Source organism: Loxodonta africana, chromosome 22 (assembly GCF_030014295.1).
Source record: "Loxodonta africana isolate mLoxAfr1 chromosome 22, mLoxAfr1.hap2, whole genome shotgun sequence".
Taxonomy (NCBI): Eukaryota; Metazoa; Chordata; class Mammalia; order Proboscidea; family Elephantidae; genus Loxodonta; species Loxodonta africana.
In genome coordinates, this window is record NC_087363.1 from 20,511,649 (window position 1) to 20,527,840 (window position 16,192).

A 16,192-nucleotide genomic window follows, 5' to 3' on the forward strand; every position below is an offset into this window, starting at 1 on the left:
GTGAGAAGCCAAGCTGCAGACAACCACAAGGCAAGGACCACCAGGGTAGTTAGAGTCCATGCCTCCTGGGCTCCAACCCCAGCCATCTAGACTAGTCCTTCCCAGACCACACTGGTCCCACAAAAGCTCCACAAAGACCACTCATCCACTCAGATGGCAGGTCACAAGCCCCAAACGCAACGAGCACACAAGGGCATGACCCACTTGGCGCTCTTTCCAGTGGCCTCTGAGAGCCTATGTAGATTGGTTGGTGCGCTTCTGCTAGAGAGCCAGAGAGAGTAACTTTCAGGCTTCATGGCCACAACCGTCCACATAATCTTATTATTACTGTTTTTTATGGCCCTTCAAAAACGTAAACATCATTCTAAGCTCATGGCCTGTACCAAACAGGCTGTGGACCAAACAGGCCTTGACCTGCTGACCCCCAAGGTACAATATCATGTGTCAGACGGAGTTTAGGTATTAGAAGTTGGAGACAGACCACAGCCCATTCCGTATGTGTTTATTTAAAGGACAAATAATTCTCTAGGACTCGTCAACAGATTTTAATCCACTCACCCACAGCTGCCTGTGGGCAGAGGGCAGCGGACAGGGCAGCCAGCCAGACCCAGAATGCATCCCCGACTTCTTTCTTACCTTGCACCACCAACAGCTCCAGGCACATCCCTTAAATCGTCAGAAGCTGCCTGAAAGAGAGAAGCAAATGGGTCGGCCCTCCACCTGTTGTGGCCATTCCCTGGGGGCCTGACCCCAGGCACCTTGCCCTCTGTCATTGCCCCGGCCCTAGCAGTGGCCCCACAAGAGGCTCCACACCATCCCCACAGTTTAGGGTGTCCCCTGAGGCTCAGAGAGGCAGGGAGATGGCCCAGTTACCCCAAGAGTACACAGAAGGGCTGGGATTCACATTCATGTCTGTCTGACCCCAGTCTAGGCTCCCAACTCCTGGACCAGAGCCCTTACCACCTGAGGGCTCCTTGTGCCACCCGAAAGGTCCACGTGGACAGCCTACCCTCTAGGCCTGGCCCTTAGTGGCCAGTAGAGGACATGATGTGCCGAGGTAAGGGCTAGTAGGGCCTCCCAACGGTCTCTGGGCGGCAGGGAGAGCCAGGGCACTCCTGGTTGTGGGCCCCCTCTGCCTCTCACTAGCTAAGTGAGCCTGGAGGGTAAAGGGATGGGTGCCCGTGGGTGAGGGCTCTGCACGCCACAGGACTGTACGGCTGGGACCGTGCTAGGTTCAGCAGAGGAGAGGCGGCTGGAGGAGGCCCAGGCACCAAGCACATGTCCCTCGCACATGCCTGGTCAAGTGAGCCGCCCACATCCCACTTCCTCCTCTCTCTTCCCAGGACACAGGAAGGGGCTCGGAAGCCTTATTGGCAGCCACATTGGCAGCCACAAAGGAGGTGCTGGAGTCATGCTGTCCCGACTACCTGGGTGACACATAGGAATGGGCAGAATTGCTCAGGGGGCCAGGGAGCGGGAGGAAATGCTTCCTGATGGGTTTGCACCCCCCTCCCCAGGGCCTTCTGGGATGCCTTCCCCAGGGAAGTCCACTCACACGGGCTCCAGGTACACTTGGCTTTCCCCACCAGGGTCCAGGGAGAGGGAACTGCTGTTCCCATGGAGCCCTGGAGACAGTGATGCTGAACAAGATCCTTCACCACTGGGCTTGTCATTAGAACTAAGTTAGAGACACGTCCAAGAGGTACACCGTGGGGGAGCAAGTGCACCCGAAGCTGGGAACGCCTGCCACGTTCCAGCCAGGCTGCCTGTGCTTCCAAGCCTCCTCGGACAGAAGGGGTGGCCCGGCAGAGGACACGAAGCCCCAGAAGCAGGAGGAGGGCGTTACCTGTCCCGCGGGGATGGATTCCAGGGAGTCTGAGCAGCCCCCAGCAATGGGCCGGTCATCAGGAGGCAAGCTGTCCGTGGACGAAAGGCTGCTGGCCAGGGCCTCCTCCTGCACGAACATGATTCCTGGGGAGACCAGGGTGGGCAAGGTGGGGCAGGTAGGGCAGGGAGAGCAGCCGTTCAACCACTGGGGCTGGGCCGTGGGCTACCGCACGGCCGGGGTCAGTCAGACCCAGACCCCGCCACGTGGATTAAAGAAGGAAACGTTAACACTGAAATCTGTAAAGAACTCTAAAGAACAAATGACTGCTTATCTACTCTCAGGGTAGGAGAGACTCTGAGCACAAACACCCAGTGGTGTGACTACATCAAACTTCAAACTGGTAGAAATTAAAGAACAGAACAGAAAACAAACCAAAATCAAATGAAATGAGGAGGAAAATCATCTGTAATATTTGACAGAAGGTTTTCATCTTTAATCTCTAAGATGCTCGCATAGATTACAAAGAAGTGGGGAGAGGGTGGGAACCGTCACTTAGAGGCTGTGCAGAAGACAGACATTCCACAATATGCACAAAGGCCAAGAGGTAGAACATAGGAATAAAACATTCACCCTCATGAGTCATCAAAGAAATGCAAATTAGAACAAGAAACCTGGTTGTGTTACCACTCTGACAAAGGTTAGACTGACTGGGCCCCAGATGTGAGCTGGCCTGCCCGCCGGGAGAGCAGTTTGGTGATATGCCCATCAAAAACCTTCAACGTGTCTACTCCTAATGAGATGCCACCCCTGATAGACATCTCTACAGAGTTTCACAGACACACAAGGGCTAGGATCCCTCACTTGGGGAGGCTGGACCTTCCCGTGAGCCTCAGTCTCCTCCTGGGCTAGCAGGCACAAGCTGTGCCCAGCACTCCTGGGGCGTGGGACATGCCCCACTGAGTCTCCCCAGATCGCCGCTCTCTGACTTATGCACCCCACAGACACGCGGTGCTTTTAAACCCCTGTTGAGATTCTGATGACTATAACACCTCTGGGACTGTTAATTCACTCCAGATATTTTCTAGACTTGTCGAAGGTAAAGCCTTTTTTAACAGGCTCCTAAATTCAGCAAGTTGGGCAAACACTGGGCACTGGCCCCCAGCTGGCACAGGGCTTGTCTCCAGAGCTCAGCTTTACCCCTACTCACCACAGCCCAATACCACAGCCCCAGAGGTCTGAGTCCCTTGTCCCAGCTCGGCTGCTGCCTGAAGTCAGGACAGCTCACCTGGCCCAGGTCCTCTGCCCATAGGCCACACCCAGACACCCATAGAGCCAAGTGGCAGGGCTGTGCAAAGGCAGGATGGCAGCAAGCACACAGTCATGCATGGAGCAGGCCATGTTGCCCACCAGGCCTTCCTCGAGCTCTGACCTATGCTGCTGATCTCTCCTGGGGTCCGACCCCTCCTCCCAACCATCTTCAGATCCTACCCATCCTTCAAGTCCCCTCAAGCACCACCTCCACCATGAGGCCTTCTCTGCTCTAGATATGGCATCTGTCCTCTACGAATGTCCCACATCACTCAGCCCTGTTCTCCTTTAGGGAAACTGCTCATCTCCCCACAGGCTCCAAGTTCCTCAGGGTACTGTCTTGGTCATCTTGAAACCCCCCAGTGAGGATGTGAAAAAGGAAAGCCCCTACTGACCACTTCCGGTGAGATGGGAGCCATGCTAAGTGGTTCCCAAGTGTTCACTCATGCACAGCTCTCATTTACCACATTTCATCAAATCTAAGATGCGGGGATGTGGCACCATCTTGGTCTTAGCAGAGGTGTCCAGAAGGTTTTCATATGACTCCGTCACGAATACCAGCTGGCTGAAGGTGACTATGAGGTGCCACTGACTGAACGACGTATCTCAGAGAAGTCACGAGGTAGAAACGTGCATCTTAGAGTCGATGAAGTAGGGTGTATCCCCTTCACAGATGAGAAAATGGAGCTTCAAAGAGGCTACAAGTTGCCTGAGGTTACATGACCAGAAAGTTGGATGCTAGAGCTCGAACTCAGCTGCATGAAGCCCAGGTGCCTATTCCTAACCACCTCCCTACACGGCCTCCTCTCTGCTCCGGATCCAGATGGAGAAACAACTCTGGCATTTCACACATCAGTTGCTACCAGTCACAACCCTCCAGGGCTCTGACAAGCTGGGCTAACAGCTCCTGGGATGACCAGAGGCCTGGTGTTCGCTGGAGAGCGCCCCCTTCAGGCAGGCCCCTGAGCGCCCAGTTTATCTGTAAGTATGTTCACTTCCTAACATACTTAAAATCAGGCTGGGAGCAACAACAGGCATTGTCAGCAAAGCTGCTCCTACCCGGGAGAAATCCCTGCTCACCCAGGCAAGATCCACGAGCACACAGCTAGATGAAAAATATGTGGATTCCTCCACATTAGTAAGAAAAAAACGGCGTCTTCTGGATATTAGTCTTGCCCCCACCTCTAAGCCATTTGGAGATGAGGAAACGTGGATAGGGACAGTCTATCAGCTTCCTTCCTGGACTGTGGCCTGTACAAACAAGCGGTCAGAAAGGACCGCTCTGAGGATGGGACAGGGGACATCAGGGGAATCCTTAGACAGGGGCCCAACCTTTTTTGTTCTCACAAAAAGGAAAGCGATGTGCACACAGAGACGTCCACTGCAGTTTTATTTATAAGAAGTGCAAACCTGGAGACAATGTCTCAATGTCCGGTAACTGGGAAAGGAGCAGACCACAGTGACCCACTCTGTGGAGTGTCCCAGGGCATGAGGGTGGGGCAGGGGGGCACTGAGGCCTGGGCTGGTGCAGAGGGCTGGCTCGGGGGGGGGGGGGGGTCGTGCCTACAGCTGCGGCCTTGGGGGTGGACACCTCACCCACCCCGCCCGCTGGAGATCCACTCTCAACCAACTTGTTTTCCACGTGCTCGTTCAGTCATTGGTTCGTTCACTCACTCACTCATTCATTCACTCAATTACTTGTTCACTCACTCACTCATTCTCTCACTGACTCACTCACCAAATGCTGACTGAGAACCGCTGTGCCCCTGGCCCTGAGAACCAGACACAAGCCTACAGTCAGGTGGGAGGCCGGGGCACAGACAAGCTGTCCCTCTGCAGCCTCTAGTGCTGTGACAGGAAAGCACAGGGATTTGGGGACCCCGAGGAGGGTGGGCCCCGCTGCAGAAGGCCAGAGAAGCACCTTCTCCACAGTGATACAAAACCCCCCTTTATGTAAACAAACAAAAAAAACCCAAAGTCCCCAAGCAAGAGTATGACGAAATCAAATGTGCAATTGCGCGGCACCCACCACCGCCATCCCATCCTCGCGGGTTCTCCTTGGTGTCTGATGATCGGGACCCGGGCTCTGGTATACTTTTTGGCTTAGGGTCGGCGCCTCTCCTATTCCTACCCCATCGTTCTCTGTGACAGGGACAGCAGCAGAGCGCTTTGCACCATGGCTTAACCTCCCTCTCATCCTCCGCATGTGTCACGTGCCATGCTTTGCTAGCACAAATAATGCTGCCGTGAGCGTTTCGCCCCCTCCCCATATCCCTCTAAGATAAAATCCCCACCAGTGGGGTTACCAGGTCAAGGGGTGGGAATGTTTTTCTGGCTCTTGGAACACAGGGTCAAACTGTTTTCCCAAGACCTCACACCAAGTTCCGCGTCTCCAGGAGCCTGGGCGGGCGGCGTTCTTTCCTGCGCGCCCCCAGCCTCGGCTCCACTCCTCTTCCGTGGGGGCCAGGCCAGCAGACACTCCCATGGGAGCTGCTTCACTCACTCATCTCCGAGGGTGCCTGGTTCAGAGGTGAAAGCCCTTTGAAAACGCTAAGACAGTGGGCAGATGAAAGGGACTAGTCTTCCATGGGTCCACAGGGACACAGACATCCCATCTTGGCCCCAGTGTCCGGGGGCTGGGTCAATCCAAAAGAGCCCCCGTAGAGGCACGGCAGTGATAAAAGAAAGCTCTCCACAGAGAAACCAGGGCTCCAGATTTGGCAGAGTCACAAGAAAGGAGCCAACTTGCCCACATTGCCATGAGGGATGGGCGTCCTTATGAACCAGCAGCCCAAGCCTGTTCAAAGGGCAGCCTGAGGACCCCATCGACACCCCATGGTATCCTAGAGGAACTGGGTGTGGGCATCAGAGCAATCAGGGGTCCTCACTAAGCCAACAGCAGAGCTGAAATCAGGCCAGGCACCCCTACCATGTGCCACCCCTGAAAGGGGCTGGTCTGCAGAGGGCACTGTGCCCTCCCTGTGTCTGAATCCCGCAGGCAGTAGATGCCAACATCTCTCCCCCAACCCCAGCCCAGCAACGGGGTCCAGGCAGGGCCTGGGTGGCTCTGCTAGGCAGTAAGATACACGATTACCTTGGTTGGAAAGGATGGGCTGAGGCAGGGAGGCAGAGGTGGGAGCCATGGTGGGAGGAGAGCTGCTGGGTCTGACGCAGGAGGCAGCCGAGAGCCGGGAGTCCTCACCAACCTGAGGGAAAGTGCTCGAGTCAGCCCAGGAGAGAAGAGAAAATTCAGGACGAACAGAATGCAACGTGGCCTGGGATGTGAGATGGGACGAGCTGATAGTTCTCATAAGCATAGGTGGTGATGAAGATAACCCCACTTAATCCTCACTGCAGCCGCATGTGGCAGCTACTAGAATCATCCCCACTTACAGGTGAGAACACAGAGGGCACCGAACTTGCCCAAGGGCGTGTAGCCAGGGGATGATGCAGCCAGGATTCGGCGGCTCCAGTAAGCACACGTCCCAGTTCCACTAAAAGCCAGCTCCCTGGCCAGCTCTCACTGCCACTCCCCCACCTCCCACATAAACCAACCTTCTTGTCTGAGTTGCTCAGTTTGGACTTGACCTCCTTAGCTTTCTGAATCGCTTTCAGCACTTCCACAGTGTCTAGCTCCTTCTCTGTGGTCACTGTGTTGTCCAGGCAGACCTACAGACAGACCAGAAAATGGCTGTCAATGTGGGGGCTGACACTATAGGATGGCAGGGGCTTTGGCAAGGCGTGGGTATTTGCACCGTGAGGACCCAGAAGGCTGAGGGTGGACTCAGCCTACTGGGAAGTGAGCGCCTCACTGCCCACAGAAGGTGACCTGGGAGCTCCTGGAGCAGTCTAGGGCGGCGCCACACTGCCCAGTCTTGTCTTCAGGAAGGGCAGGCAGAGGGGACAGGGTCCTCTGGGTGGCCGGGACTGGGGGAAGGTGGTGCCTTGAACTAAGCCCCCAATTACAAGCAGACGCAGATTATCAAAGAGCACGGGCGGGGGAACCATGAGGGCAGAGGCCCAGGAGGCCATAGGAGTCAAGAGCATAGTCGGGAGAAGGCAGGACAGTGAGCTCTGGGCAGTGGGGGCGGGAGAGAACAAGGGCCTAAGAGCCTCCCAAGGTCTGAAGCCTGGGAGGAAAGGAGGAGGTGACATCAGATGTCTGGGTGACTGTGTGGAGGAAGGGACACTCGGGGTTGAAAAAAGATGGGGTGGAGGGAAGGATCCAAATGTCTTCTGTCCTGGGATGTGGGGAGAACAGAAACTCCAAAGACTGGGTCAGAGAATGGGAGAGGGGCCCACTTCAGGCTGAGAAGATGGACGGGGTGAACCTATTCAGTTGGGCCAGCAGCAGGTGGCCAGACACACTCAGCAGGCTGGTTTACACTGACAAAGGTGGACCAACCTTTTGGTTAGATTTTATCACCAAAATTTACCCAGGAAACAGGGTTATTTTAAACATTTTATGTCTGGTCCTGGCCTATAATAAACAATGTTTCTTTTTGAAAAAGTTGAAGAATATTCGTCCACAATCTGAGTCTGTGCACATCTGCTCAGGCCTGAAGCTCTGGCAGCTGACAGGAGGGAAGCCTGCTAGGGAGGGAAGCCTTGACAGGAGGGCATGTGAGGGCAAGGGGGCCTTTTCCTGGGGAGGCAGTGGATTTCCCAGAACTGAAGGGAAGGGACACCCTTCTGAAACAAGAAAGAGTAGAACACTGGACATCACTCCAGCTCTGATACCAGGAGCCAGATAGACACACAACCCAGGGCAAACGCTGCATAATCCCAGGTAAATGAAATCTCTAGAATGCAGACATGGACTCGGTCCAGACACCCCAGGAGCTGTATTCTCTCTTGACTCCTCGGAGTACTCTGACTGGCAGCTTACCTCGGAGGCCCGCTCCCCGAACTGGGCGAGCACTTTGGTCCGGTAGTCAGGGATGATGCTCAGGGGGTTGTTCAGCAGAGCCACGTGCTCCAGACATGGGAGGCTGCCTATGCTCCTGACCTCCTCCATCTGCAAGGGACGAGTGCCATTCCCCTTGGTCCCTTCTTTTAACACTTCAGCAACACGATAACACATATGATGGCCTCTTTTAAATGAGAGTAAGCTTAACATTCTTCTTTAAAATGATCACACCAAGACACAGGAAGCCCAGAAACCCTGAGGTGCTCCTGGGATGTGGCTCACCTGCTGGATTCTGTTGTCACTGAGATCCAGGTTGACCAGTGAGTAGAGCTTGTGGAGGCCACTCAGGCTCTCCAGGAGGTTGCCCGCCAGGTTCAGGGTCTTGATGTTGCCCAGTTTGGTGTGAACCCCTTGCAAGGAGGACAGTCTGTTGTAGGACAGGTCCAGGTGAATGAGGTTCGACAGGTGCTGCAGCAGCATTGAGAACAGAGTAAAAGGACTCAGTCCAAGTCTTGAAAGAAAGAGGAGAACGCTCATGGTGGGATGGGCCTTCTAGCCTACAATAGCCAATTCGCACTTCGGCTCCGTTAACGGAGGGGCATTTGGATGGGAAGTCCTCTTCCTCTCTTGCATAGCCATAGCCAGGGGCCCCTCCTACTGCAGAGGCAGCAAAGCCCAGAGCTGGCCCGAGCTGTGACAACCAAGCTGCCTACTTCATAACGGAGATGCGTTATCTTCCCCGTGCCTGTTTTTCCTCATCTTCTTGAATCCTTTGCCACTAGAGCAACAGTCACAGGGACCCTGAGGGAAGGCGAACCCCTCTGCACTCACAAACTCCTAGTCACCCAAACACTTTCTAGGTGTCTATGAGATCAAAACCCTGGGGTATGACCACCCCGCAAGGCTGCGAGAGCACCCTGAACTCTCAGGTGAAGCGGGGGGCCTCGTGAGAAGCCCGCAAGCAGCACTGGTCTCCGAGAACATTACCTGCAGATTGTCCACGACCAGCACTCCATTGTGACTAAGGTCCAGGAACTCAATCTTTGGAATCAGTTTCTTATGGAAGAGAAAACCACACAGGATGTTACTCTAGAGGGCTGAGCCCTAGGTGGTCCTCACATGGTGGACAGGCCCCCCGTCACTCTCCCCTCCTGACCACAGACTCCTGGGCTGGCCGGCTCTGCCGGTGGCTGATGAGGTCCCTCCTGTTGGACCATCCAACAGCACACCTAAAGGACACACAGGGACTCCAGCACGAGAATACTAGGCTTGTAAAAATGACAAACAGCAAAGTCCCAGACAGAGAAGTGATTCTATCCTTCTTCTTCAACCTTACCACACCATGGAGAAGCACAGATACAGGAGTCACACGCCTATGCCCCAAACGTCACCTGGATGTCACTCTTACACGGGCATATCTGTCACCTATGGAGTGATTTTCCCACTTCTACTATTTGGAAATAAATTTTATCACCTACATTTCTGTATCAAATGTACATGCAACCGACATGCTCCCTTCGGTTCTAGGTACTGGCTCACCAATTTTAAATAATCCCATTTTGAAATTAACTTAGAAAATTGTAGGCACAGAGCACAGGACCTAAGTTTTCTGTGGTCGTTCCAGAAAAAGCCAAGTTAACCCTCAAACCTCAGGGCCTGGTCAGACCAGAGAGGCCCCTGGTGCCTGCTGCTGAAAGCGTACCACAGACTCGTCGATCTCGGAGATGCTGTTGTGGCTCAGGTCAAGAGTGGTCAGCACTTGCCACGTGGGGATGATGGCAGTCACAGGTCCCTCCAGGTTTGCGCCTTCTGGCTCCCACTCATCAAATTCTGAGGCTTCGGGAACAAGGACTTCCTGTGTAAGAACATCTGTTGAGCGCCACACTGGGGCCCTCAGGCAACACTCCCAGGGAACACAACCATTGCAAAATTTAAGGAAGGGCTTCAGCACATTTAGCATGTGGAAGTAAATTTGCATGTAAAAGGAGCTTTGTTTCTTAAGCCTTTAAGCGGTTGTGAAATAACTGAAAAAGTCAGCAACATAAGAGCCACTTGGAATATGTCCTGGCCCTGCTTCAGGAACAAATGTTTTTCAAGCCCACAAGAGCCTTTAGCTACACAGTGATGCCTTTTCTGACTTAAATCTCAGAGGCTAAAGGTCAGAATTCACAGTCTTTCCAGGCAGCTGTACTTTCTAAGCTGGCAATGCCAGACCCCACTGTGGTCAGCAGGCACTTTGAACTGTTACTTCACAGGGTAAACGCCCTTGGCTGCTAACTGCAAGTTTGGTGGTTCAGGTCCACCCAGAGGTGTCTCAGAAGAAAGGTCTGGTGATCTACTTCCGAAAAACTAGTCACCGAAAACCCTGTGGGTAACAGCCGCAACTCGAAAGCTTAGATGAGAACCTCAGGGGGCAGTGGGTTTACGGTAATGGGGAGGAACAACTCAGAAAAGGATGAGAATGGCTGCACAACTCAAAGAACGTAACTGACGTCACTGAACTGTACACGCAGAAACTGTCAAATTGGTATATGTTTTGCTGTGTATATTCTCAACAACATAAATAAAACTAAAAAAGAAAAAGAAAACCCTAGGGAGCACAGTTCTACTCTGACACACCTGGGGTCGCCATGAACCGGGGTCGACTCAATGGCAACTGCTTCTGGTTTCATAGGATTAAAATCAAACAGGTGCTAAGACAAGGGTCACAACAAGGAGCACAGGGACACCATGGAGGGGGAGGATGAGGCATGCCTCCTTGTTTTGACTCTTCCTGCCCACAAGACCTCTCCTCTCTCAGGGGATCATCTTGAGCCCCTGAGCCAGGCAGCAGGAAGTACCTCAGAGAGGGACAGGTAGCCTGACCCCCTCTTTCTACTTACAAGATACAAGCCCCCTTCGTTCAGCCAGGAGCCTCAGGAGAAAATTTTTGTACAAACCCAAATCTTGATCAGATATCGTAAGTCATAAAAATAGTCGCTATGCTTTCTTTCACACATGGACAAGGATTTTAACGTTACCAAGATGCAATCCAGAAAAAGGTAAAAAAAAAAAAAAAACTTCTTACATTTTCAATTCAAGTATTTCTGTTGCTCACATACAATGTCATGCAACCTGGTCTGTTCTACCTCAAGTTCAGGGAGAGCAAGATACAAATGAGTGCTGTGCCAGCCAGGGTTTTTAAGCTCAGAGAAACATTTATGTCAACCTGGACAATAAACGTCCCACCATTTACTGCTGCTTAACAGTTGGTTCATAAAAAGCTAAGGGGAAAAAAACCCCAATCCCTAAAAGTGTCTTGTTTAACCGAGCTGATTTTGGATGAAGAGGCAAGCTATAGAGTCCCAGGGGTTATCAAGTGCGAGATGTCCTCGATGAGCCCATGCTGCTCAGGGGAAGCCTCTGGCTAGCGACAGACAGCAGCAGTGTCCACACCCATCCTCGGTGGAGAGAACGATGACCCCAGACCCTGACCCTCAGACAGTGCCCCAGGCAGGAAACAGCTGGCACTCACCTTCATCGAGGTTGCTGAGAAGCGGACGCTCATCGTGGCTAAGGTAGGCTTCGACACAACCAGTCCTCGGATGTGCTTAGCATCACAGTGGCTTATCTGGAAAAAGGAACAGCTGTGTCTCAGCGATGGCATCCTTGCTGCATCAGGAATCCCGGCAGGCAGGTGTTCATTAATCCATACAACGATCGACCGGTGGCCCAAGTCCTCACAAGTGGGAGGTACCTCAAAACCTAAGTCTCTTCTTTTCCCCAATTTTACCGAAGGCTAAATATTCTCTGAAGTGTTTTGTAAGGAAAGTATTTGGTTTTCTCAGACTTACAATGAACCATAAACTCCATTTTCTCTGTAGGAGCTGCTTGTGGCTTGGCAAGTGGACAGAAAGCTAGGGCCATGAAAACCAGAGCTGGAGAGCAAAGGGCCGCTGCAGAGCAGGGAGAGCGGTGGGCCCTCCTGATCACTCAGCCCCGGCTTCACTGACCCCAGCACCTCCTGTGAGACCTGCCTGAGCACATCCCACTCAAAGACTCAGACCCACGGAGCCTCCGTCCGCCACACCAGGCTGGGTCGGCCTTTCCTCTAACTCCCCAGCCCTCCCTCAGCCAGCATTGACCATGGCACACACAAGTGTCCATCAAGGGAAGTGGGCCTCAAGGTCTCCGAGATAAGCCTAGAATGTTGTAGCCAGAACAGTCCAGGGCTCTGGAGTCAAACTCATCTGAATTCACACCCCAGCCTCCTCCTCGTTAACTGTATGATCTTGGCCAAACTTCCTTACCTCTCTAAGCCTCAGTTTCCTCAACAGTAAAATGGGAATAAAAGTGCCCACTTCACAGGGCTGTTGGGAAGTGTCAGCCAAGCAAAACACATCAGACATGGGGCACAGGATTTTGTGCAAAAGTCATGCACAAAAAACCGACACTTTCCAACGTTTTTTATTATTCACTACTGAGCCTCCTTCCATTTTTAAAGTGATAAAAAAGTTGGCATCACGAACCAAGGAGCTCAGTAGTGAGTAATGCAAAGTAGTTCTTCTTAAGTGTGGGCAACCCCAGAGGGCAGAGAACCCCCAAAAGCCCCTTGTGTTCTGCCTCGGGAAATACAGACATGGAATTAGCTCTGCCTGACCCTTAGGATGATTTCCTCTGACTTCAACTCCAACAACAGCTCCTTGCCACCACGAGGAGGCCCAGAAGGAGCTGAGCGCTGGTGTTCTGTCCCATCCCAACGCTTCCAGCTGCCCAGGCCAGGGCACAGGCATGCAGACCCAGCCAAGAGCAGCACATGGCCCTTTCCTCTGCCTCCAGATGGGCCTGGCTTACCTGGATGGAATATGCCATACGCTAGCAACGCACCAATGCCTTATGATTAAGGCTGGACCCCAACATCCAACACATGCCCAGGCCAGGTCGTCACAAGCAGGACAGTGCCTATGCAGGACTTAGCCCTGCCTGCTGTCCAAGGGCCCAGGCCTTACCTCCACCTGATGAAGAGACTTGAATATTGATAGATCGAAAGGCAGGAACTGCTCCTGAATATTGCTGGTCCCAAAAGGCCCTTCTGTGCCAGAAACCTGTGGCCACAGATATGGCTTGAATTAGGGCTGCTGCTGCAACCACCCCCCACCCATGCTCCCAGAGCAATGCAGCAGCAGCTGCCAAACTGACTCGCTACAGTGACCCACTCACCACACCTATGGTCAAGAAGGCCGACTACAGCTGAGATTTAAGGCAAAGACTGCCCCCTGGTGCTCAGAGCCAGAAGCACAATTCCAGGAACACCAAGGGAAGACTTCCTTTCGCAGGGAGGCTCACCCTGTCCCCTGAACCCTATCTCCTTCACATACACTGCCAGGCCCCCAGCAGGCTGCACGCCCACCCACTCGGCGGCTCTCCACGACTAACTTGCTGCGGCTTTACCTTAAGGTACTTAAGGCGACAAGTGAAGTCCAGGATGTGCCCAAGGTCGGTCTTGGCATCCCCACTGGTGCATGTGGGCTTTCCCTGCTGCAACTGCTCGGTGACCGCATAGAGCTGCAGTGGCCCGATGGCAAAGACCTCGCCGGCCCCCAGAAGCTGTTCTCCTGCAAAGCCATGCCCCCTGGGGTGAGCGTTGGCCCCATCGCCACTAGGCAGCCAGGGAGTCTGCCGCCCGGCCAACAGACAACCAGCACTTAGCAAGTACCCACTGTGTGCACTACAGCACGTTAGCAAACCCCAGCCCTGAGTACACAGGACCAGCTGCCCTCAAGTTCACGCAGGGCAAGGGGCAGACACTGCATATGTGCTTAGAGAGGAGGAAAGGGCTGTGGGAAAGTGGGGTTGTGGGGCTTCCCTGAGGAGGTGAGGGTGAGTCAGGATCTGAAATACCAAGCTGGAATAAGGTCTACAAGGAGCAGCATCCTGGGTGACACAGACCTACGGGGCAACCTCCAAAACACAGACGTGTGGGGCTCAGGTGCAGGCCTAATATGCCCACACAGTGCAGGTGGCTGAGAGGAGGCATGGCTTCCGGCATTCAGTCCTAGCTCTGCTCCTTCCAGCCACGTGTCCTCAAGCAGGTTACTGAGCCTCTGATACTCAGTGCCCACGTGTGCCTATGGCTCCTGGCGGAAGGCAGCAAAATGCTGAGCACAAGGCTGGACCATGGAAGGGACCAACACACGTGAGCTACTGTTACTATGATCTCTGGTGGGGCCATGACCCAAGGTCAGCTTCTGTTTGCTACCTAAACCCTTAAAAAAAAAAAACCCTTTTAGGTAGGGACAAAAGAGGCGTAGCATGCCACCCAGCTTCCAGCACTCCACCATGAGGCTCTGGAATGGATCCTTGAGCCAGGGGCCAGTCTGAGGTGAAGGACCGGTTCCCTGACCTGGCTTCCTGCAGGGCAGGCAGGTGGGCCCTGGTTAGGACTCACTTGGCACACCTTGACAAAAGGAGTTGTGTGCCACCTGGGCCCCTGGCTGCCTAGTAGGGCTGGGCAGGTTGAACGCAGCATTTCAGGGACTTCTGGCCACGTACCTTTCTCAAAGAGCTCCTCGGCCAGTGCTGCAGTGATGCCATTAATCTCCTGCAGAGGAGACAAAGTCGCAGTCAGCAAGTCCACCTGCCCCCGGCCCTGGGCTCTGCACATTGCCTGCTCTTTACCCTCTGCTGTTGCCATGCCAGTGAAACAAAGTAAAGGAGAGAGTAAACCTGTAACAAGGCAAGGAGCTTAGAAAGGGAAACTAAATATTTCTATTTATATGGACACCTGAAATGGCTCCTCAAAAACAAGAGAGTCCATCTAGGCCAATGCTGCAGTTCCACGTCCATGTGGGCACTGGCTAAGGGCATGTGTACCCAGGAGGCTGGCAGAGCCTGGGAAGCCAGCAGGCCCCACAACTGGCCCTGGGAGTGGGAGAGAGGAAGTCCTGTTTCTTCTGGAAAGAGGTTCCTATCACCCTGGCTAGAGGAAGGACCTCCCAGAGCCAACTCTCCCCTCGAGTGGCCACTTTCACCTTCTCTAAAGTTCCAAATGTGTCTCAGGAAAGAACGAACACTTGTTCCCTTCCTGAGCTCCTCCCTTCCAGCCTTGCAACAGGAAGGCTCAGCCCCAGGGTCACAATGACATGATGGAGGGGGCATGACAAGGACACGCTTTCAGTCGTCTTAACCGCTGGTGTGCTGGGCTCTAAGTCTGTGCTGGGTGGGCCTGGGCACTGGCAGGCACTGTCTCAGTCGAGCCTTCCTCCACTCCATGCGAGGAAGATGCTATCTTCAACCTTGTTTCACAGATGGGCAAACTGAGAAGAGATGCTGTCACTCTCCAATTTCAGCAAGGAGTCCCTAGGTGGTGTAAGCATTTAACATGCTCGGCTGCTAACTGAAAGGCTGGAGGTTCGCAGCTACCCAGAGGCACCTTGGAAGGAAGGCCTGGTGATCTACTTCCAAAAAACACAGCCACTGAAAACCCTGTGGAGCACAAAGGGTTCTACTTTGACACACATGGGTTCGCCACCAGCTAGCTGACTCAAAGGCGGTTGGTTTAGAAAATAGTAAAGCCAGACCCTCAACCACTCGGCCCCGAGCAAGGCCTTTCTCCACAACCAAATGCCTCAGCGCTTCAGCCTCACACCCCGCAGGTAAGAACTTTAACTAACTGGCAGATGGCAGCTAATAGGATTTTTTTTGTAAACAGGTCCAGACGGAATCCCTGAAAACTCACAGGAACATCAGTGCACGCAATTCACGTGTTTCTGAGGGCTCAAAAGGTACCAGCTGCAGGAGACACGGTGTACTTTCCCTGTTTTTCTCCTTGGCTATTTGTCTCTTTTTTACTACCTTTTATACATAATGGATATTTTAATGGCTGTTTATATCCTGCAAAGGCATACAGTCTGTGAAAGCTCCTGGTGATCTTCTGGACATTGACAGGCTGTTAACGCACATGGTCTTGCCCCTGTGATTCTTTTCCTCTGTGTCTTCTGGGGCCTCTTCCCCCGCTCCAAGGTTATAAAAATATTCTCCTAATTCTCCTGTGGTACTTCATGGTAACTTTAAAAAATGTGTTTATTTCTTGAATCTGCTTGAGATTCAGTTTACATACAGTGTGAGGAGAGCTCCGCCTTCCTCTCACAAATGAACAGAAAGCCAAC

The 16,192-nt window shown here is 53.2% G+C and overlaps 1 protein-coding gene across 4 annotated transcripts in view; it reads right to left on the bottom strand.

The window, feature by feature from the left end:
* NISCH (nischarin) overlaps positions 1–16,192 on the bottom strand; it is a 33,531-nt gene that overhangs the window by 8,035 nt on the left and 9,304 nt on the right. The window contains exons 4-15 of one of the 4 annotated variants that reach the window (XM_010589755.3): positions 14,577–14,625; positions 13,476–13,639; positions 13,034–13,129; positions 11,560–11,655; positions 9,748–9,900; positions 9,033–9,101; positions 8,328–8,513; positions 8,025–8,153; positions 6,692–6,805; positions 6,231–6,342; positions 1,847–1,971; positions 637–686 (exon numbers count right to left, since the gene is read on the bottom strand). In XM_010589755.3, coding sequence (XP_010588057.2) covers positions 637–686; positions 1,847–1,971; positions 6,231–6,342; positions 6,692–6,805; positions 8,025–8,153; positions 8,328–8,513; positions 9,033–9,101; positions 9,748–9,900; positions 11,560–11,655; positions 13,034–13,129; positions 13,476–13,639; positions 14,577–14,625 — 1,343 coding nt within the window. Of the gene's footprint in view, positions 1–636; positions 687–1,846; positions 1,972–4,509; positions 5,687–6,230; positions 6,343–6,691; positions 6,806–8,024; positions 8,154–8,327; positions 8,514–9,032; positions 9,102–9,747; positions 9,901–11,559; positions 11,656–13,033; positions 13,130–13,475; positions 13,640–14,576; positions 14,626–16,192 lie in introns of those variants that run through there. The other 3 variants (XM_010589757.3, XM_010589756.3, XM_023547643.2) reach the window with 3 other exon arrangements.